This window comes from Aulonocara sp. 'chitande type north' Nkhata Bay, linkage group LG16 (assembly GCF_057382095.1).
Source record: "Aulonocara sp. 'chitande type north' Nkhata Bay isolate Kocher_YH1m ecotype deep benthic linkage group LG16, A_spYH_male_GT1.1, whole genome shotgun sequence".
In the NCBI taxonomy this organism is placed as follows: Eukaryota; Metazoa; Chordata; class Actinopteri; order Cichliformes; family Cichlidae; genus Aulonocara; species Aulonocara sp. 'chitande type north' Nkhata Bay.
Window position 1 is genome coordinate 38,025,175 of NC_141359.1, and position 15,013 is coordinate 38,040,187.

Consider the following 15,013-nt stretch of genomic DNA (forward strand, 5'->3'; position numbering starts at 1 on the left):
CTGGTTCTTATATAGCGCTTTTCTACTCATCTGAGCACTCAAAGCGCTTTACACAACTTTTGCATTCACCCATTCGCACAAGCACATTTTTCTAAGTGCTTTTATAGCTAACATTCACACACATTCATACTCCGATGGATGCATCGGAGAGCAGTTTGGGGTTAGTATCTTGCCCAAGGATATTTGGCATGTAGACTAGGGGAAGCCAGGAATCGAACCACCAACCTTCCGATCTGCTCTACCACCTGAGCTACAGCCACCCCCAGTCGACATCATAGTGTTCAGAGAAAAAACAAGCACTGACTATTATGAAAACCAAAGAGATCATTGTCGACTTCAGGTGGCACAGCACTGACTTAGGCCCCCGATACATCAACAGTGATGGTTGGAGAGGGTCCACACCTTCCGGTTTCCAGGAAGCACAAACTGGACTCCAACCTGCTGCTGATCTTCTACTACCTGGGTGGCTGTAGCTCAGGTGGTAGAGCAGGTGATCTACTGATCGGAAGGTTGGTGGTTTGATTCCCGGCTTCCCCTAGTCTGCATGCCAAATATCCTTGGGCAAGATACTAACCCGAAATTGCTCTCCGATGCATTCATCGGAGTGTGAATGTCAGTTGTGCTTGTGCCAATGGGTGTGAATGGGTGAATGCACAAGTTGTGTAAAGCGCTTTGAGTGCTCAGAAGAGTGGAAAAGCGCTATATAAGAACCAGTCCATTTACCATTTACCTGTCCATTGACAGCCTGCTGACATACTGCCTATAAGTAAGGTACGGCAGCTGACCAGATGGGAACAGAGTGAAGCTTCACAGTGTAATCAAGGCAGCACAGAAGATTATTGGCTGCCCTCTCCCCTCCTTGGCGGACATTTATTTCACCCGCTGCCTCAACAGAGCAACAAACATCATCAAGGGCAGCTCCCACCCAGGTTTTGACCTGTTTGACCTGCTTCCCTCAGGGAAGCGCTACAGGTGCATCAGCACAAACACTGACAGACTTAGGAACAGTTCCTTTGCAAAAGCCATGAGCACCCTGAACTAACACATGAACCGATGACACAGTTTCACCCCCCAATTCAAGCCTCCCCTCTATACACAGAATATACAAAAACTACCACTACTGTGCAATATTTAATTTATGTCAAATACCCCACTGTAAATATAGATATTGACCTGCTCATATGTATACAGTGCCACAGAACTGTGGACCTCACCCCCCTTTCTTCTTTTCCACATGTCTGCACTGGGTACGAGATGCTCTCAATCTCTTTGTACATGTGTATAGTGACAATAAAAGGCATTCTAGTCAATCAGTTTAGAGGGTCAAGAACAGCAGGGAGAGAACACGCCTATTGAGGAGGCCTTTGCTGGTAGTTTGTGTGGGATGTGGTGCTTCTTGGCCTCACCTGCTGCTGAGAAATGAGCTACCAGATTTGTATTTTATTTTTTTGCAACTGTACACATTTATTTCTTACTATTTAACAGATTTCTCATTTCTTTTTACTTAATACAGTAAAAAGAAACATTTTGTCATGTAGAAAAACTGATTTGCACTGTACATCTTCAGCTTCAACTTTCAATCCTTCAAACAATGGAAAAGCCATTTAATTGTACAAGTGTTAAGTAAAAACGGATTTCATGTTTGATTAAGCAGAAATTCTAAAACTGGTCCAGTTGCTAAAACCTCTGACTGTTTCAATAAGTGTTAAAGAAAAAGAGGATAAAACTGAGAAAACTACTAAAACTGCTTCACATCCATGTGGTTGTGGATCAGATTTATAAGACAGCATAATATGGCGCGGCTGCCCCTCTGTTGGTCTTCCTTGGTCTCTTGTGTTCTGGGGGCCTCTGGATGTCTGGAGTTTTGACCTGCTCCATACCTGCTTCATGCCCTGGAGGACGGGGCTGTGGCTCCCCACACTCCCTAGCAGATCGTTACATGGAGAAACCTTTGGAATGCAAGCATGCTGATCCACACAGGTATGCACACAGGTGTACACACGGGTATTCACAGACGCGGACTACAGCTTTCTTGGCTGCTGCCTCAAAGCACATTGTGCGCTGTCTATCTTGCGTGCTGCACAATATCGTTTATTATTTAGTATCTACTGATATCTACTGCTAGCTAGTTTATTGTGATGGTGCCGTTTTTTTTATTATGTTGCTCTTTGTTGTTTGCTTTCTCTTCTGTTTTTTTTCTCCATACAGGTGACCCAGGTGTTTTGTTTCTTTGTTTGTTTGCTTTTTTCTTTCTTCCCCCCTTCTTACCGTCTCTTCTCCCCTTTGGTTTTCTTTCTCTCCCTCTCTTTCTTTCATTCTTTCTCCCTGTCCTATCCCCCAGTCATGTCTGTCCCGTTTGTAGCAACTGAAAATAAAATAAATTCATAATTATAATAAAGGTCAATCAAATGGACCAATATGGCAAGGCCATGATGATCCACTTGGTAAAATAAATCCGCTTGGCATCTTTCTTGGCCTTAAGACAACAATTCTGATGGCTAAAGATCCAAACGGGACACAAAAAAAAAAAAAAAGACAGCATAATATCAAAATAGATTGACACTCTGATAGTGCTGCCACATCTAAAACAGTTTGTCTTTTAATCCTTTTCACATGTGCAGTCTCCACGGTGCCTGTTATTTCCTTGAACAGTAATGAGAAGAAAGAGTGAAATTTACAGCCTTCCTACATATCAGTGGGGTTTTTTTTTTGGTAATTAGGCAGGTGACCATCAAAAATACATTTAGTGCAAAGACATCTACAAAATGTAAATCATCTGGGAAATGCAGATAAATAATAAAACGTCATATCCGCTTACATCAATAGACATGTTTTCAGACAACTCCAAATAAAACACAAATTTCAGTAAAAATTAAACATTTTTTTGGACTTATTTTAAAATGGATGTCAAACAATGGGTGTGACACTTAGCTGTGTGTGAAACTATTTTCTGATCGAATAAAACAAAAAATAGTTCCTTTTAAAATAACAACACTATAAAAAATTTTTCTAATTTTGGTCAGTTTGAAACCGTAAATTAGAGGATTCATAATAGGAGGAATGACAAGAAACTCTATTGCTACAAAGTTTTGAAGGGTCCGAGGCAACTCTTTCGAACCCAGTCGCATACTTATAACATCAGTAAGTATTGCCACAACAAAAGTAAATAATGAGACGAGATGTGGGACACATGTTTGCATGAACTTTGCTCTGTTTTCTATAGACTTTACACATGTTTGAATGATATACATATAGGACCAAACTATAAAAACACCATGAAGCAAATAAATAATTATTGTAATATTTGCAAATATTCCATTAACTATAGTTTGTGCTGGAAAACAAGCGAGTTGAACAATAATCCAGTTCACACAGAAGAGTCTGGAAAGATACGGGCTGCATAACTTCAGTCTGGATGTTAGAAAAGCATTCACAGTCATAATGCAGAAATTTGTGAACCACAAAAAACTTTCAAACCTAATGACTCTTTGCTTTGACATGATAGAGTGGTACTTCAGTGGCTGACATATGGCCACATATCTGTCATATGCCATGAGTGCAAGAATCGACAGTTCGCCGCAGACAAAAGAATAAATCACCTGAGTCTGAATAAGGCAACCGTAATATGAGATGAGATGAACATCAGAGAGGAGATCCCAGAGAAATTTGGGAAAGAAACCTGCTGTTCCATAAAGTGCATTGATGCAAAAGACACAGAGCAGAATATACATTGATTCATGGAGGTTGCTGTCCAAGATGATGATCACAATGAGAGAAACATTGACGAGGCAAATGATGCAGTAACACAACAAACTGAGGAAAAAGAGAACAAACCTGTGACTGACTGTTTCATTGAAACCTGAAAGAAAAAACATTGTTATTACAGAAACATTATTCATTGTGATTGAGAGATCTAAGTGAAGCCTAGTCGCTCACTGTATCTGTTCTCCTCTCTCCTCTATCAGGTACAGATAACAGCAACACGTGAGCTGGGATTTCAAACCAGCCAATCATTGATCTGGAATGAAAGCTCACAGCTTTGGAAAATCACAGGGGATTTAATATGTATCATGTACTAAACACTAGGGGTGCAACGATACACAAAATTCACGGTTCGGTTCGATACTTTGGTGTCACAGTTCGATATTTTTTCGATACAAAAAAAAATGTTTATGCCTTTTTAATTTGTCATTTATTAAAATTATAAATATATATTTTAACTCAAAAGTACAGTTTTTAAATTTAACCCTAACCCTTGTGCGTGTTTTTTATTTTGACAGCGAATGCGCACCTGCGGACCACTTATGTGCAGCCCTGGTTATTTAGCTCATCATATTGCAGCCACAGAAATTCTTTTGTCCATGAAACCATAAAGCTGCACTTTCTTTTTGCCTTATAGTCTGATTTGTCATAACTTTTCCGTTTTGTGGTAAGCTTTTCTTTGGCTGTCACTTCTTCACCCTGACCTGTCTTATTTGGCTCAGCAGAACTGAAATATAAATCCTGCTGCTTTTACACCCGCACTCACATAAGCTCAGCGATTTTCTGCGCGATCAACCTCTCACATGTTTAAGCTGCGGGAGATTTCACTTGTCATGTTTGCGTAGTAAGCTAACGATTGATAAGACGATGTCAGAGGAATTGGTGCACAAATTATCATCACTCACCAATCAGTACTGTCGCTCTCTATACACAGTTCACGCGATTGCAAAGTGAAAGCAAAAAAACAAGCGCAAATTCAAACTCGATTTCAATATGTCACATATTGACAGTGGCTCACCGATGCCAATTACATAATTACCCAGCTACATTTCCGAAAGAATGCAAAAGCATTGATTTTTCCTTCCTACAATAGCCCGACGGGCAGGGCAGAGATAGATTTTGGTAGCCCGACTGGAAAAATCGCTAGCCCCGGGACGTCGATGTGCAGTCATATTCGTTGTGTTCCCACTAGTGCTTTCAGGTTAACCTCGTTAAAATGACCTTAACGCCACAACACGGCAAATCTCCGTTAACGAGCTACCCCTGATAGCCCCGTGCATGGGGCTAGACGGCCAACATGTTAACGAGCTAACTGCGCTAACACACTAGCTCCCACCCATGTAATTGAGCATTGCGTGGCACATCCAACATACTGTTTTACTTTAGTCCATGACGCGCTTACCTTCAGGGTCATACGTCACATGAAAACCAAAATAATTCCAAACGCCAGATCTGAATGAGGGTGGGGGAGGTCCATGTTGCAAAGAGAGCTTAACTTCTGTCTCGCTAGCTTGCCCTGCGCTCTTCCTTCTGACTATGCTGTCTGTGTGGAGCGCTCAGTGGATCTGCGCTCGACAGTGCAGCCTAGGCGGAGTAGTCGAACGCAGATTCACTGAGCACTCCACACAGACAGCATCGTCAGAAGGAAAGTTGATAAAATAAATTACAAATGTTGTATTGTTCGATACATATGCGTACCGAACCGAAAGCACTGTATCGAACGGTTCAATATCGATACGAATATCGTTGCACCCCTACTAAACACATAATAAAACAAACCTGCAGGTTCTTGAAAAAGAAATATTAAAACGTTTTACAACTTTATTTAAGAGAGTCTTGGGTCAATTTATGGCTATTTTCAAATTTCGATTACATGCCATTTGCACAGTGTTGAATGGAATATAGCGAAAGTCTGCAAAAAAAAGTTCGGTCACATTTACTGTTAAAATTTCAGTATGACTTCCGGAAATTAGCTTCAGTGGCTAAGCTACAGATAAACTTACACTATTGGTCCTAGTGGTCGATTTGTGCCCCATTGAAACCCATTATAAACGCTATTTCCCATTCCACGGTCATTACAACCAAATAATGGGCCATCTTCCGAATGTTGGTGGTACTCGGGAGTCCGGGCCTTGGAATTGTATCTTTTGGGAAATATTTGATTTCTTTGTTTTTTGGGGCTAAAAAAACAGTGCGGCCATGTGACGAAACTGGGATATAAAGGGTTAAAATCCGCGAAATGTAATTAAAACTTGATATGAATATTTCAAGGAGAAGTAGGTCTAAAAGATTGGCTAATTTAAAGTGGAAAAAAATATTAATATATAGATATTTTATGGCACTTTTCATGGCGTGGTCGATTTGTGGCTCTAGGTCCGATAGTGTATGCATTTTTCTAGGACCCTCCAGGGGTTAAAAAATGCTTTCTTCATAATACTGTTAGGAATTTTTTACATTTATGCCAATTAAACATAATTGTCCAGGGCTTGTTGTGGTTTTCTTCTGTTTTTCATTGTAGTCTTTCGTAGTCCAGTCAGATCATTGTTGCTTCAGTGATAAGGATCAGGCTCTCTGAGGTTTGCTGAAGTCACTAGTAAGACAGTAAGAAGTTCTTGTGAATGTTGCTTTGTCTTTGCCTCTTAGTAACTCTGTGGAAAAAAGACTTGTTTGCACCTGTTACCTGCTACTTACCTGTTACTCTGCCGCCTGCTCACTCTCTACCTTTCCTATTCCACAATGGAAAGATTCCATCCCAGGTGCTTTTCCAATTTTCTGCAGAGTGATGTAACCTTATTGTTGCACCACGATCACCCCCTTTTCCTCCAGCCCAGAAATGAGTAAATCAAAGGGTTTTTTTTGCATAAAACCATGGTCTCAGAGATCAGGTTGTAAATTCTGAGTTGCTGCAGGAACCACAACCTCTGCTGGGCCTTCTTCTGGATAGAGTCTATATGTGGGGACCACTTCAGATCATGTGGAAAGGTGGATCCTAGGAATCTGAAGTGATCCACGGTAAGTACTCTATTTTTGAGGATAGTTAGGGTGAGTCTGAAGGTTCACTGCCACCTCCACGGTTGGGTCTGGGTGGTTCTGACTGCAACAGTGGAACAGCTGGTCCACATCCTGTTTCTATGCGGACTCGTCTTCATTGTGGATCAGACCAGTGATTACCAGTTTGCAAATCATGCGAACAGATCCATAGAAGATGCCATCAACGTAGCTCTCCACTCTGTGCTGAGCCACCTGGAGCAGCGGCAAAGTACGTCAGAAAGCTCTTTGTGGGGTTTGTCAGAATCTCATCTCTACTTTGTGGTTCTGTTGGCTTCATCAGGTGATGGCCTTCTGCTCGCTTTGGAACGGTTCAAAGCTGAGTGTGAAGCAGTGGGAATGAATCAGCACTTCCAAATCTGAGGCCATGGTCCTCAGCCGGAAAAGAGTGGAGTGCCCACTTCAGGTCAGGGACGAGTTCCTGCCCCAAGTTTAAGTATCTCAGGGTCTTGTTCATGAGTGACGAGAGACGGGAGATCGACAGACGGATTGGTGCTGCGGCTGCAGTGATATGGACACTATTCCAGTCTGTTGTGGTGAAGAGAGAGCTGAGTGTAAAAGCGAAGCTCTCAATATACTGGTCGATCTACGTCCTTCCCCTCCCCTATGGTCATGAGCTGTGGGTAGTGATCGAAAGAACGAGATTGCGGATACAAGCGGCAGAAATGGGCTTCCTCCAAAGGGTGGCTGGCCTCTTCCTTAGAGATAGGGTGAGAAGTTCAGTCTTCCGGGAGGGGCTCAGAGTAGAGCAGCTGCTCCTCCACGTTGAATTGAGCCATTTGAGGTTGTTCAAGCATCCTGGGCACCTCCTGAATGAGGTGTTTCGGGCATGTCCCACCAGGAGGAGGCCCCGAGGCAGACCTGGGACACACTAGAGAGATTTTATCTCTCAGCTGGCTTGGGAACTCCTTGGTGTTCCCCCAGATAAGCTGGAGGAGGTGGCTGAGGAGAGGGAGGTCTGGGCTTCTCTGCTAGGGCTGCGGCCCCTGTGACCCAGCCCCGGATAAGCAGATGGATGGATGGATGCTCTTTGTGGATTACAGCTCAGCTTTCTATACAATCATCCCGGATATCCTCTTCACCAAACTGGTCACTCTTGGCCTTTGACTTTCTCACCAACCGGCCCCAGACTGTGAGACTTGGCCCCCATCTCTCCTCCACTCGCATGCTGAGCACTGGCTCCCCACAAGGCTGTGTGCTGAGCCCCCTCCTGTATTGTCTCTAAACCTAAGACTGCAGTTCGACCCACAACAACAACATCATGATCAAGTTTGCTGAAGACACCACATTAGTCAGACTTATCTCAAAGATGGGAACAGAGTGAAGTTTCACAGTGTAATCAAGGCAGCATAGAAGATTATTGGCTGCCCTCTCCCCTCCTTGGCGGACAATTGTTTCACCCGCTGCCTCAACAGAGCAACAAACATCATCAAGGGCAGCTGCCACCCAGGTTTTGACCTGTTCGATCTACTTCCCTCAGGGAAGCGCTACAGGTGCATCAGCACAAACACTGACAGACTTAGGAACAGTTCCTTTGCAAAAGCCATGAGCACCCTGAACTCACACATGAACCAACGACACAGTTTCACCCCCCAATTCAAGCCTCCCCTCTATACACAGAATATACAAACACTACCACCACTGTGCAATATTTAATTTATGTCAAATACCTCACTGTAAATATAAACTATTTATTTCTTTCCAATATTTGTATATTTGATATTTTTTGATATTGACCTGCTCATATGACTGGGCGATCGTGGCTCAAGAGTTTTTTCCAATAGATAACAGGGTTATGTTGATGCAACCACGGGTAACCCAGAACTAGTAGCGTGAGTGTAGCTTGAAACACATACAGGGAGTGCAGAATTATTAGGCAAATGAGTATTTTGTCCACATCATCCTCTTCATGCATGTTGTCTTACTCCAAGCTGTATAGGCTCGAAAGCCTACTACCAATTAAGCATATTAGGTGATGTGCAACTCTGTAATGAGAAGGGGTGTGGTCTAATGACATCAACACCCTATATCAGGTGTGCATAATTATTAGGCAACGTCCTTTCCTTTGGCAAAATGGGTCAAAAGAAGGACTTGACAGGCTCAGAAAAGTCAAAAATAGTGAGATATCTTGCAGAGGGATGCAGCAGCCTCAAAATTGCAAAGCTTCTGAAGCGTGATCATCGAACAATCAAGCATTTCATTCAAAATAGTCAACAGGGTCGCAAGAAGCGTGTGGAAAAACCAAGGCTCAAAATAACTGCCCATAAACTGAAAAAACTCAAGCGTGCAGCTGCCAAGATGCCACTTGCCACCAGTTTGGCCATATTTCAGAGCTGCAACATCACTGGAGTGCCCAAAAGCACAAGGTGTGCAATACTCAGAGACATGGCCAAGGTAAGAAAGGCTGAAAGACGACCACCACTGAACAAGACACACAAGCTGAAACGTCAAGACTGGGCCAAGAAATATCTCAAGATTGGGGCCTTTTCGGGTTGAGGATGGAGTCAAGCTCAACTCCCAGTCCTACTGCCAGTTTCTGGAAGACACCTTCTTCAAGCAGTGGTACAGGAAGAAGTCTGCATCCTTCAAGAAAAACATGATTTTCATGCAGGACAATGCTCCATCACACGCGTCCAAGTACTCCACAGCGTGGCTGGCAAGAAAGGGTATAAAAGAAGAAAAACTAATGACATGGCCTCCTTGTTCACCTGATCTGAACCCCATTGAGAACCTGTGGTCCATCATCAAATGTGAGATTTACAAGGAGGGAAAACAGTACACCTCTCTGAACAGTGTCTGGGAGGCTGTGGTTGCTGCTGCACGCAATGTTGATGGTGAACAGATCAAAACACTGACAGAATCCATGGATGGCAGGCTTTTGAGTGTCCTTGCAAAGAAAGGTGGCTATATTGGTCGCTGATTTGTTTTTGTTTTGTTTTTGAATGTCAGAAATGTATATTTGTGAATGTGGAGATGTTATATTGGTTTCACTGGTAAAAATAAATAATTGAAATGGGTATATATTTGTTTTTTGTCAAGTTGCCTAATAATTATGCACAGTAATAGTCACCTGCACACACAGATATCCCCCTAAAATAGCTAAAACTAAAAACAAACTAAAAACTACTTCCAAAAACATTCAGCTTTGATATTAATGAGTTTTTTGGGTTCATTGAGAACATGGTTGTTGTTCAATAATAACATTATTCCTCAAAAATACAACTTGCCTAATAATTCTGCATTCCCTGTACAGCTGTATAGTCTGGGAATGATTGCCAGAGAGAGTCAGTGGAACGGGCTCAGTGATATGAGTGATGTTAGGAAGCTGCTGGCCACTGAGGGCGGGGACTTGGAGTGGGACGATTGTGGCTCAAGAGTTGGGAGTTCGTCTTGTAATCGGACGGTTGCCGGTTCGAGCCCCGGCTTGGACAGTCTCGGTCTTTGTGTCCTTGGGCAAGACACTTCACCCGTTGCCTACTGGTGGTGGTCAGAGGGCCCGGTGGCGCCAGTGTTCAGCAGCCTCGCCTCTGTCAGTGCGCCCCAGGGCGGCTGTGGCTACAATGTAGCTGCCATCACCAGTGTGTGAATGGGTGGATGACTGAATGTGTAAAGTGCTTTGGGGTCCGTAGGGACTAAGTAAAGCGCTTTACAAAATACAGGCCATTTACAATATGTATACAGTGCCACAGAACTGTGCACCTCACCCCCCTTTCTTCTTTTCCCACATGTCTGCACTGGGTAGGAGTGTTTATAGTGACAATAAAAGGCATTCTAGTCAATCAGTTTAGAGGGTCAAGAACAGCAGGGAGAGAACACGCCTATTGAGGAGGCCTTTGCTGGTAGTTTGTGTGTGGGATGTGGTGCTTCTTGGCCTCACCTGCTGCTGAGAAATGAGCTACCAGATCTTTTTTTTTTTTTGCAACTGTACACATTTATTTCTTACTATTTAACAGATTTCTCATTTCTTTTTACTTAATACAGTAAAAAGAAACATTTTGTCATGTAGAAAAACTGATTTGCACAGTACATCTTCAGCTTCAACTTTCAATCCTTCAAACAATGGAAAAGCCATTTAATTGTACAAGTGTTAAGTAAAAACGGATTTCATGTTTGATTAAGCAGAAATTCAAAAACTGGTCCAGTTGCTAAAACCTCTGACTGTTTCAATAAGTGTTGAAGAGAAAGAGGATAAAACTGAGAAAACGACTAAAACTGCTTCACATCCATGTGGTTGTGGATCAGATTTATAAGACAGCATAATATCAAAATAGATTGACACTCTGATAGTGCTGCCACATCTAAAACAGTTTGTCTTTTAATCCTTTTCACATGTGCAGTCTCCACGGTGCCTGTTATTTCCTTGAACGGTAATGAGAAGAAAGAGAGTGAAATTTACAGCCTTTCTACATATCAGTGTTTTTTTGGTAATTAGGCAGGTGACCATCAAAAATACATTTAGTGCAAAGACATCTACAAAATGTAAATCATCTGGGAAATGCAGATAAATAATAAAACGTCATATCCGCTCACATCAATAGACATGTTTTCAGACAACTCCAAATAAAACACAAATTTCAGTAAAAATTAAACATTTTTTTGGACTTATTTTAAAATGGATGTCAAACAATGGGTGTGACACTTAGCTGTGTGTGAAACTATTTTCTGATCGAATAAAACAAAAATTAGTTCTTTTTAAAATAACAACACTATAAAATTTTTTCCGAATTTTGGTCAGTTTGAAACCGTAAATCAGAGGATTCATAATAGGAGGAATGACAAGAAATTCTATTGCTACAAAGTTTTGAAGGGTCCGAGGCAACTCTTTCGAACCCAGTCGCATACTTATAACATCAGTAAGTACTGCCACAACAAAAGTAAATAATGAGACGAGATGTGGGACACATGTTTGCATGAACTTTGCTCTGTTTTCTATAGACCTGAGACATGTTTGAATTATATACATATAGGACCAAACTATAAAAGCACCATGAAGCAAATAAATAATTATTGTAATATTTGCAGATATAGCATTGATTGCAGTTTGTGCTGGGAAACAAGCGAGTTGAACAATACTCCAGTTCACACAGAAGAGTCTGGAAATATACGGGCTGCATAACTTCAATCTAAATGTTAGAAAGGTATTCACAGCCATAATGCAGAAAGTTGTGAACCACAAAAAACATGCAAACCTTATGACTCTTTGCTTTGTCATGATAGAGTGGTACTTCAGTGGCTGACATATGGCCACATATCTGTCATATGCCATGAGTGCAAGAATCGACAGTTCACCACAGATAAAAGAGTAAACTACCTGATTCTGAATAAGGCAACCGTAATATGAGATGAGATGAACATCAGAGAGGAGATCCCAGAGAAATCTGGGGTAGAAACCTGCTGTTCCATAAAGTGCATTGATGCAAAAGACACAGAGCAGAATATACATTGATTCATGGAGGTTGCTGTCCAAGATGATGATCACAATGAGAGAAACATTTAGCAGGCAAATGATGCAGTAACACAACAAACTGAGGAAAAAGAGAACAAACCTGTGACTGACTGTTTCATTGAAACCTGAAAGAAAAAACATTGTTATTACAGAAACATTATTCATTGTGATTGAGAGATGTAAGTGAAGCTTATTCGCTCACTGTATCTGGTCTCTGTTCTCCTCTCTCCTCTATCAGGTACAGATAACAGCAACACGTGAGCTGGGATTTCAAACCAGCCAATCATTGATCTGGAATGAAAGCTCACAGCTTTGGAAGATCACAGGGGATTTAATATGTATCATGTACTAAACACATAATAAAACAAACCTGCAGGTTCTTGAAAAAGAAATATTAAAAAGTTTTACAACTTTATTTAAAAAATGCTTTCTTCATAATACTGATAGGAATTTCTTACATTTATGCCAATTAAACATAATTGTCTAGGACTTGTTGTGGTTTTTTTCTGTTTTTCGTTTGTAGTCCTTCGTAGTCCAGTCAGATCATTGTTGCTTCAGTGATAATGATCAGGCTCTCTGACGTTTGCTGAAGTCACTAGTAAGACAGTAAGAAGTTCTTGTGAATGTTGCTTTGTCTTTGCCTCTTAGTAACTCTGTGGAAAAAAGACTTGTTTGCACCTGTTACCTGCTACTTACCTGTTACTCTGCCGCCTGCTCACTCTCTACCTTTCCTATTCCACAATGGAAAGATTCTATCCCAGGTGCTTCTCCAATTTTCTGCAGAGTGATGTAACCTTATCGTTGCACCACGATCACCCCCTTTTCCTCCAGCCCAGAAAAGAGTAAATTTAAGTTTTTTTTGTGTAAAACCATGGTCTCAGAGATCTGGTAGTATATTCTGAGTTGCTGCAGGAACCACAACCTCTGCTGGGCCTTCTTCTGGATAGAGTCTATATGTGGGGACCACTTCAGATCGCGTGGAAAGGTGGGCCCTAGGAATCTGACGTGATCCATGGTAAGTACTCTATTTTTAAGGATAGTTAGGGCGAGTCTGAAGGTTCACTGTCACGTCCACAGTCGGGTCCGGGTGGTTCTGACTGCAACAGTGGAACAGCTGGTCCACCTCCTGTCTGTACGTGGACTTGTCTTCATTGTGGATCAGACCAGTGATTACCAGTTTGCAAATTATGCGAACAGATCCATAGAAGATGCCATCAACGTAGCTCTCCACTCTGTGCTGAGCCACCTGGAGCAGTGGCAAAGCTACGTCCAAATGCTCTTTGTGGGTGTTCTCAGAATCTCATCTCTACTTTGTGGTTCTGTTGGCTTCATCGGGTGATGGCCTTCTGCTCGCTTTGGAACGGTTCAAAGCTGAGTTTGAAGCAGTGGGAATGAGAATCTGCACCTCCAAATCTGAGGCCACGGTCCTCAGCTGGAAAAGGGTGGAGGGCCCACTTCAAGTCAGGGACGAGTTCCTGCCCCAAGTGTCATGGCCTGGGGGATCGGCGAGACGCTGATCGGCCTTTTCTGTCTTTTTCTCTCTCGCGCGCTCTCTCTCTCTCCTCCTCTCCGTCGCCGGGGCGGAACTCATTGTGGGTTTACGCCCTCGGCCCACGCCCACGGAAAAGAACACAGCTGATGCCCATCAAGGTGAACAGCATTTAAGCCAGGAGGTGACTGCTGGTCTTCGCTGGATCGTTGTCTACCACGCGTCAGTGAAAGTCAAGCTACAGCTCAAGATAAGTCATGTGTCTTTTGTGAATATCGTTCTCATTCCTGTCTCCTTATCTACAGTGCCCCTGGATTACCTTTCCCGTGTGAATCTGTGTGTCAAGTGTGAAAAGAAGGACTGTTGTCGTGTATGTGGAGAGTTGGAGAGCGAGTGACTTCCCCCTTGGATTTCCCTTCTATTCAGCTGATTCAGGAGTCCTGCGTTTGAGTCCCCTGCATTGAACCTTAACATAACGATCCAGCCAGAATATGGAGTCAGCGGACTCTGCCGCCCAGCAGCGCGTCCTTACGGCCGAGGAGGTTTTGGAACGTCACGAACAAAGGCTGCAGCTCATCAATCAGCAGTTGACCGCTCTAACGCAGGTCCTTGCTCAGCGCGTACCCCTGGTAAGCCCAGCAGCCTCTCCTCCCTCTGTCTCCTCACAGTTACCGGCTTCTGAGCTTCCGGCACCCGGGCCTTTGGCTTCGCCTCATCCCACTCCCTGGAGCCCCCGGAGCGAGATTTGCCAACACCGGAACCCTTCGCGGGTGAGTTTCACAAATGTGCCGGCTTTCTGACCCAAAGTTTAGACAGTTGCGGAGGACATATGAAACTGACGAGGCTAAGATTGCCTTTTTTGTCCAGCTCTTACGCGGACCGGCTTTAACCTGGGCTCAAGCTGTTTTGAGAACTGACGTCAGCATACCAGGATTTTCTTGCTAAATTTAAATGTGTGATTGAGAGAGCTACTGGCGCTGATGCAGCATCTCACCATTTACTAAATCTTAAGCAGGGAAGACGAAGTATGGCGGAATACTTCATTTTGTTCTGGACGTTGGCCGAAGAGACCGGGTGGGGGCAGCCAGCATTGATAAGTACTTTGTTGAACAACGTGTGTGATGAGTTAAAGGGCGAACTAGTGATAAGAGAGTTACCTAAAACTTTGTCTGATGTGATAACGTTGTGTGTAAAGGTGGACGGGCATTTACGTGCGCGACGCAGAACTGAGGACTATGTTTCCCAGAGGTCTCTGGGACACGGCGAAG

At 43.0% G+C, this 15,013-nt stretch overlaps 2 protein-coding genes across 2 annotated transcripts; both read right to left on the reverse strand.

The window, feature by feature from the left end:
- Nucleotides 1–2,927: 2,927 nt before the first annotated feature.
- On the reverse strand, nt 2,928–3,912 carry LOC147312068 (olfactory receptor 10T2-like). The gene has a single exon (XM_086266341.1). The coding sequence runs from the start codon at nt 3,897–3,899 to the stop codon at nt 2,928–2,930; it is 972 nt and encodes a 323-aa protein (XP_086122467.1). The 5' UTR covers nt 3,900–3,912.
- Nucleotides 3,913–11,449: 7,537 nt separating this feature from the next.
- Nucleotides 11,450–12,427, reverse strand: LOC147312069 (olfactory receptor 2K2-like). The gene has a single exon (XM_086266039.1). The coding sequence runs from the start codon at nt 12,419–12,421 to the stop codon at nt 11,450–11,452; it is 972 nt and encodes a 323-aa protein (XP_086122165.1). The 5' UTR covers nt 12,422–12,427.
- Between the last annotated feature and the right edge of the window lie 2,586 nt (nt 12,428–15,013).

What these genes read in the sequence shown, in the direction of transcription:
- LOC147312068 (XM_086266341.1), bottom strand. Translation starts at nt 3,899, where the DNA reads ATGAATAATGTTTCTGTAATAACAATGTTTTTTCTTTCAGGTTTCAAT.
- LOC147312069 (XM_086266039.1), bottom strand. Translation starts at nt 12,421, where the DNA reads ATGAATAATGTTTCTGTAATAACAATGTTTTTTCTTTCAGGTTTCAAT.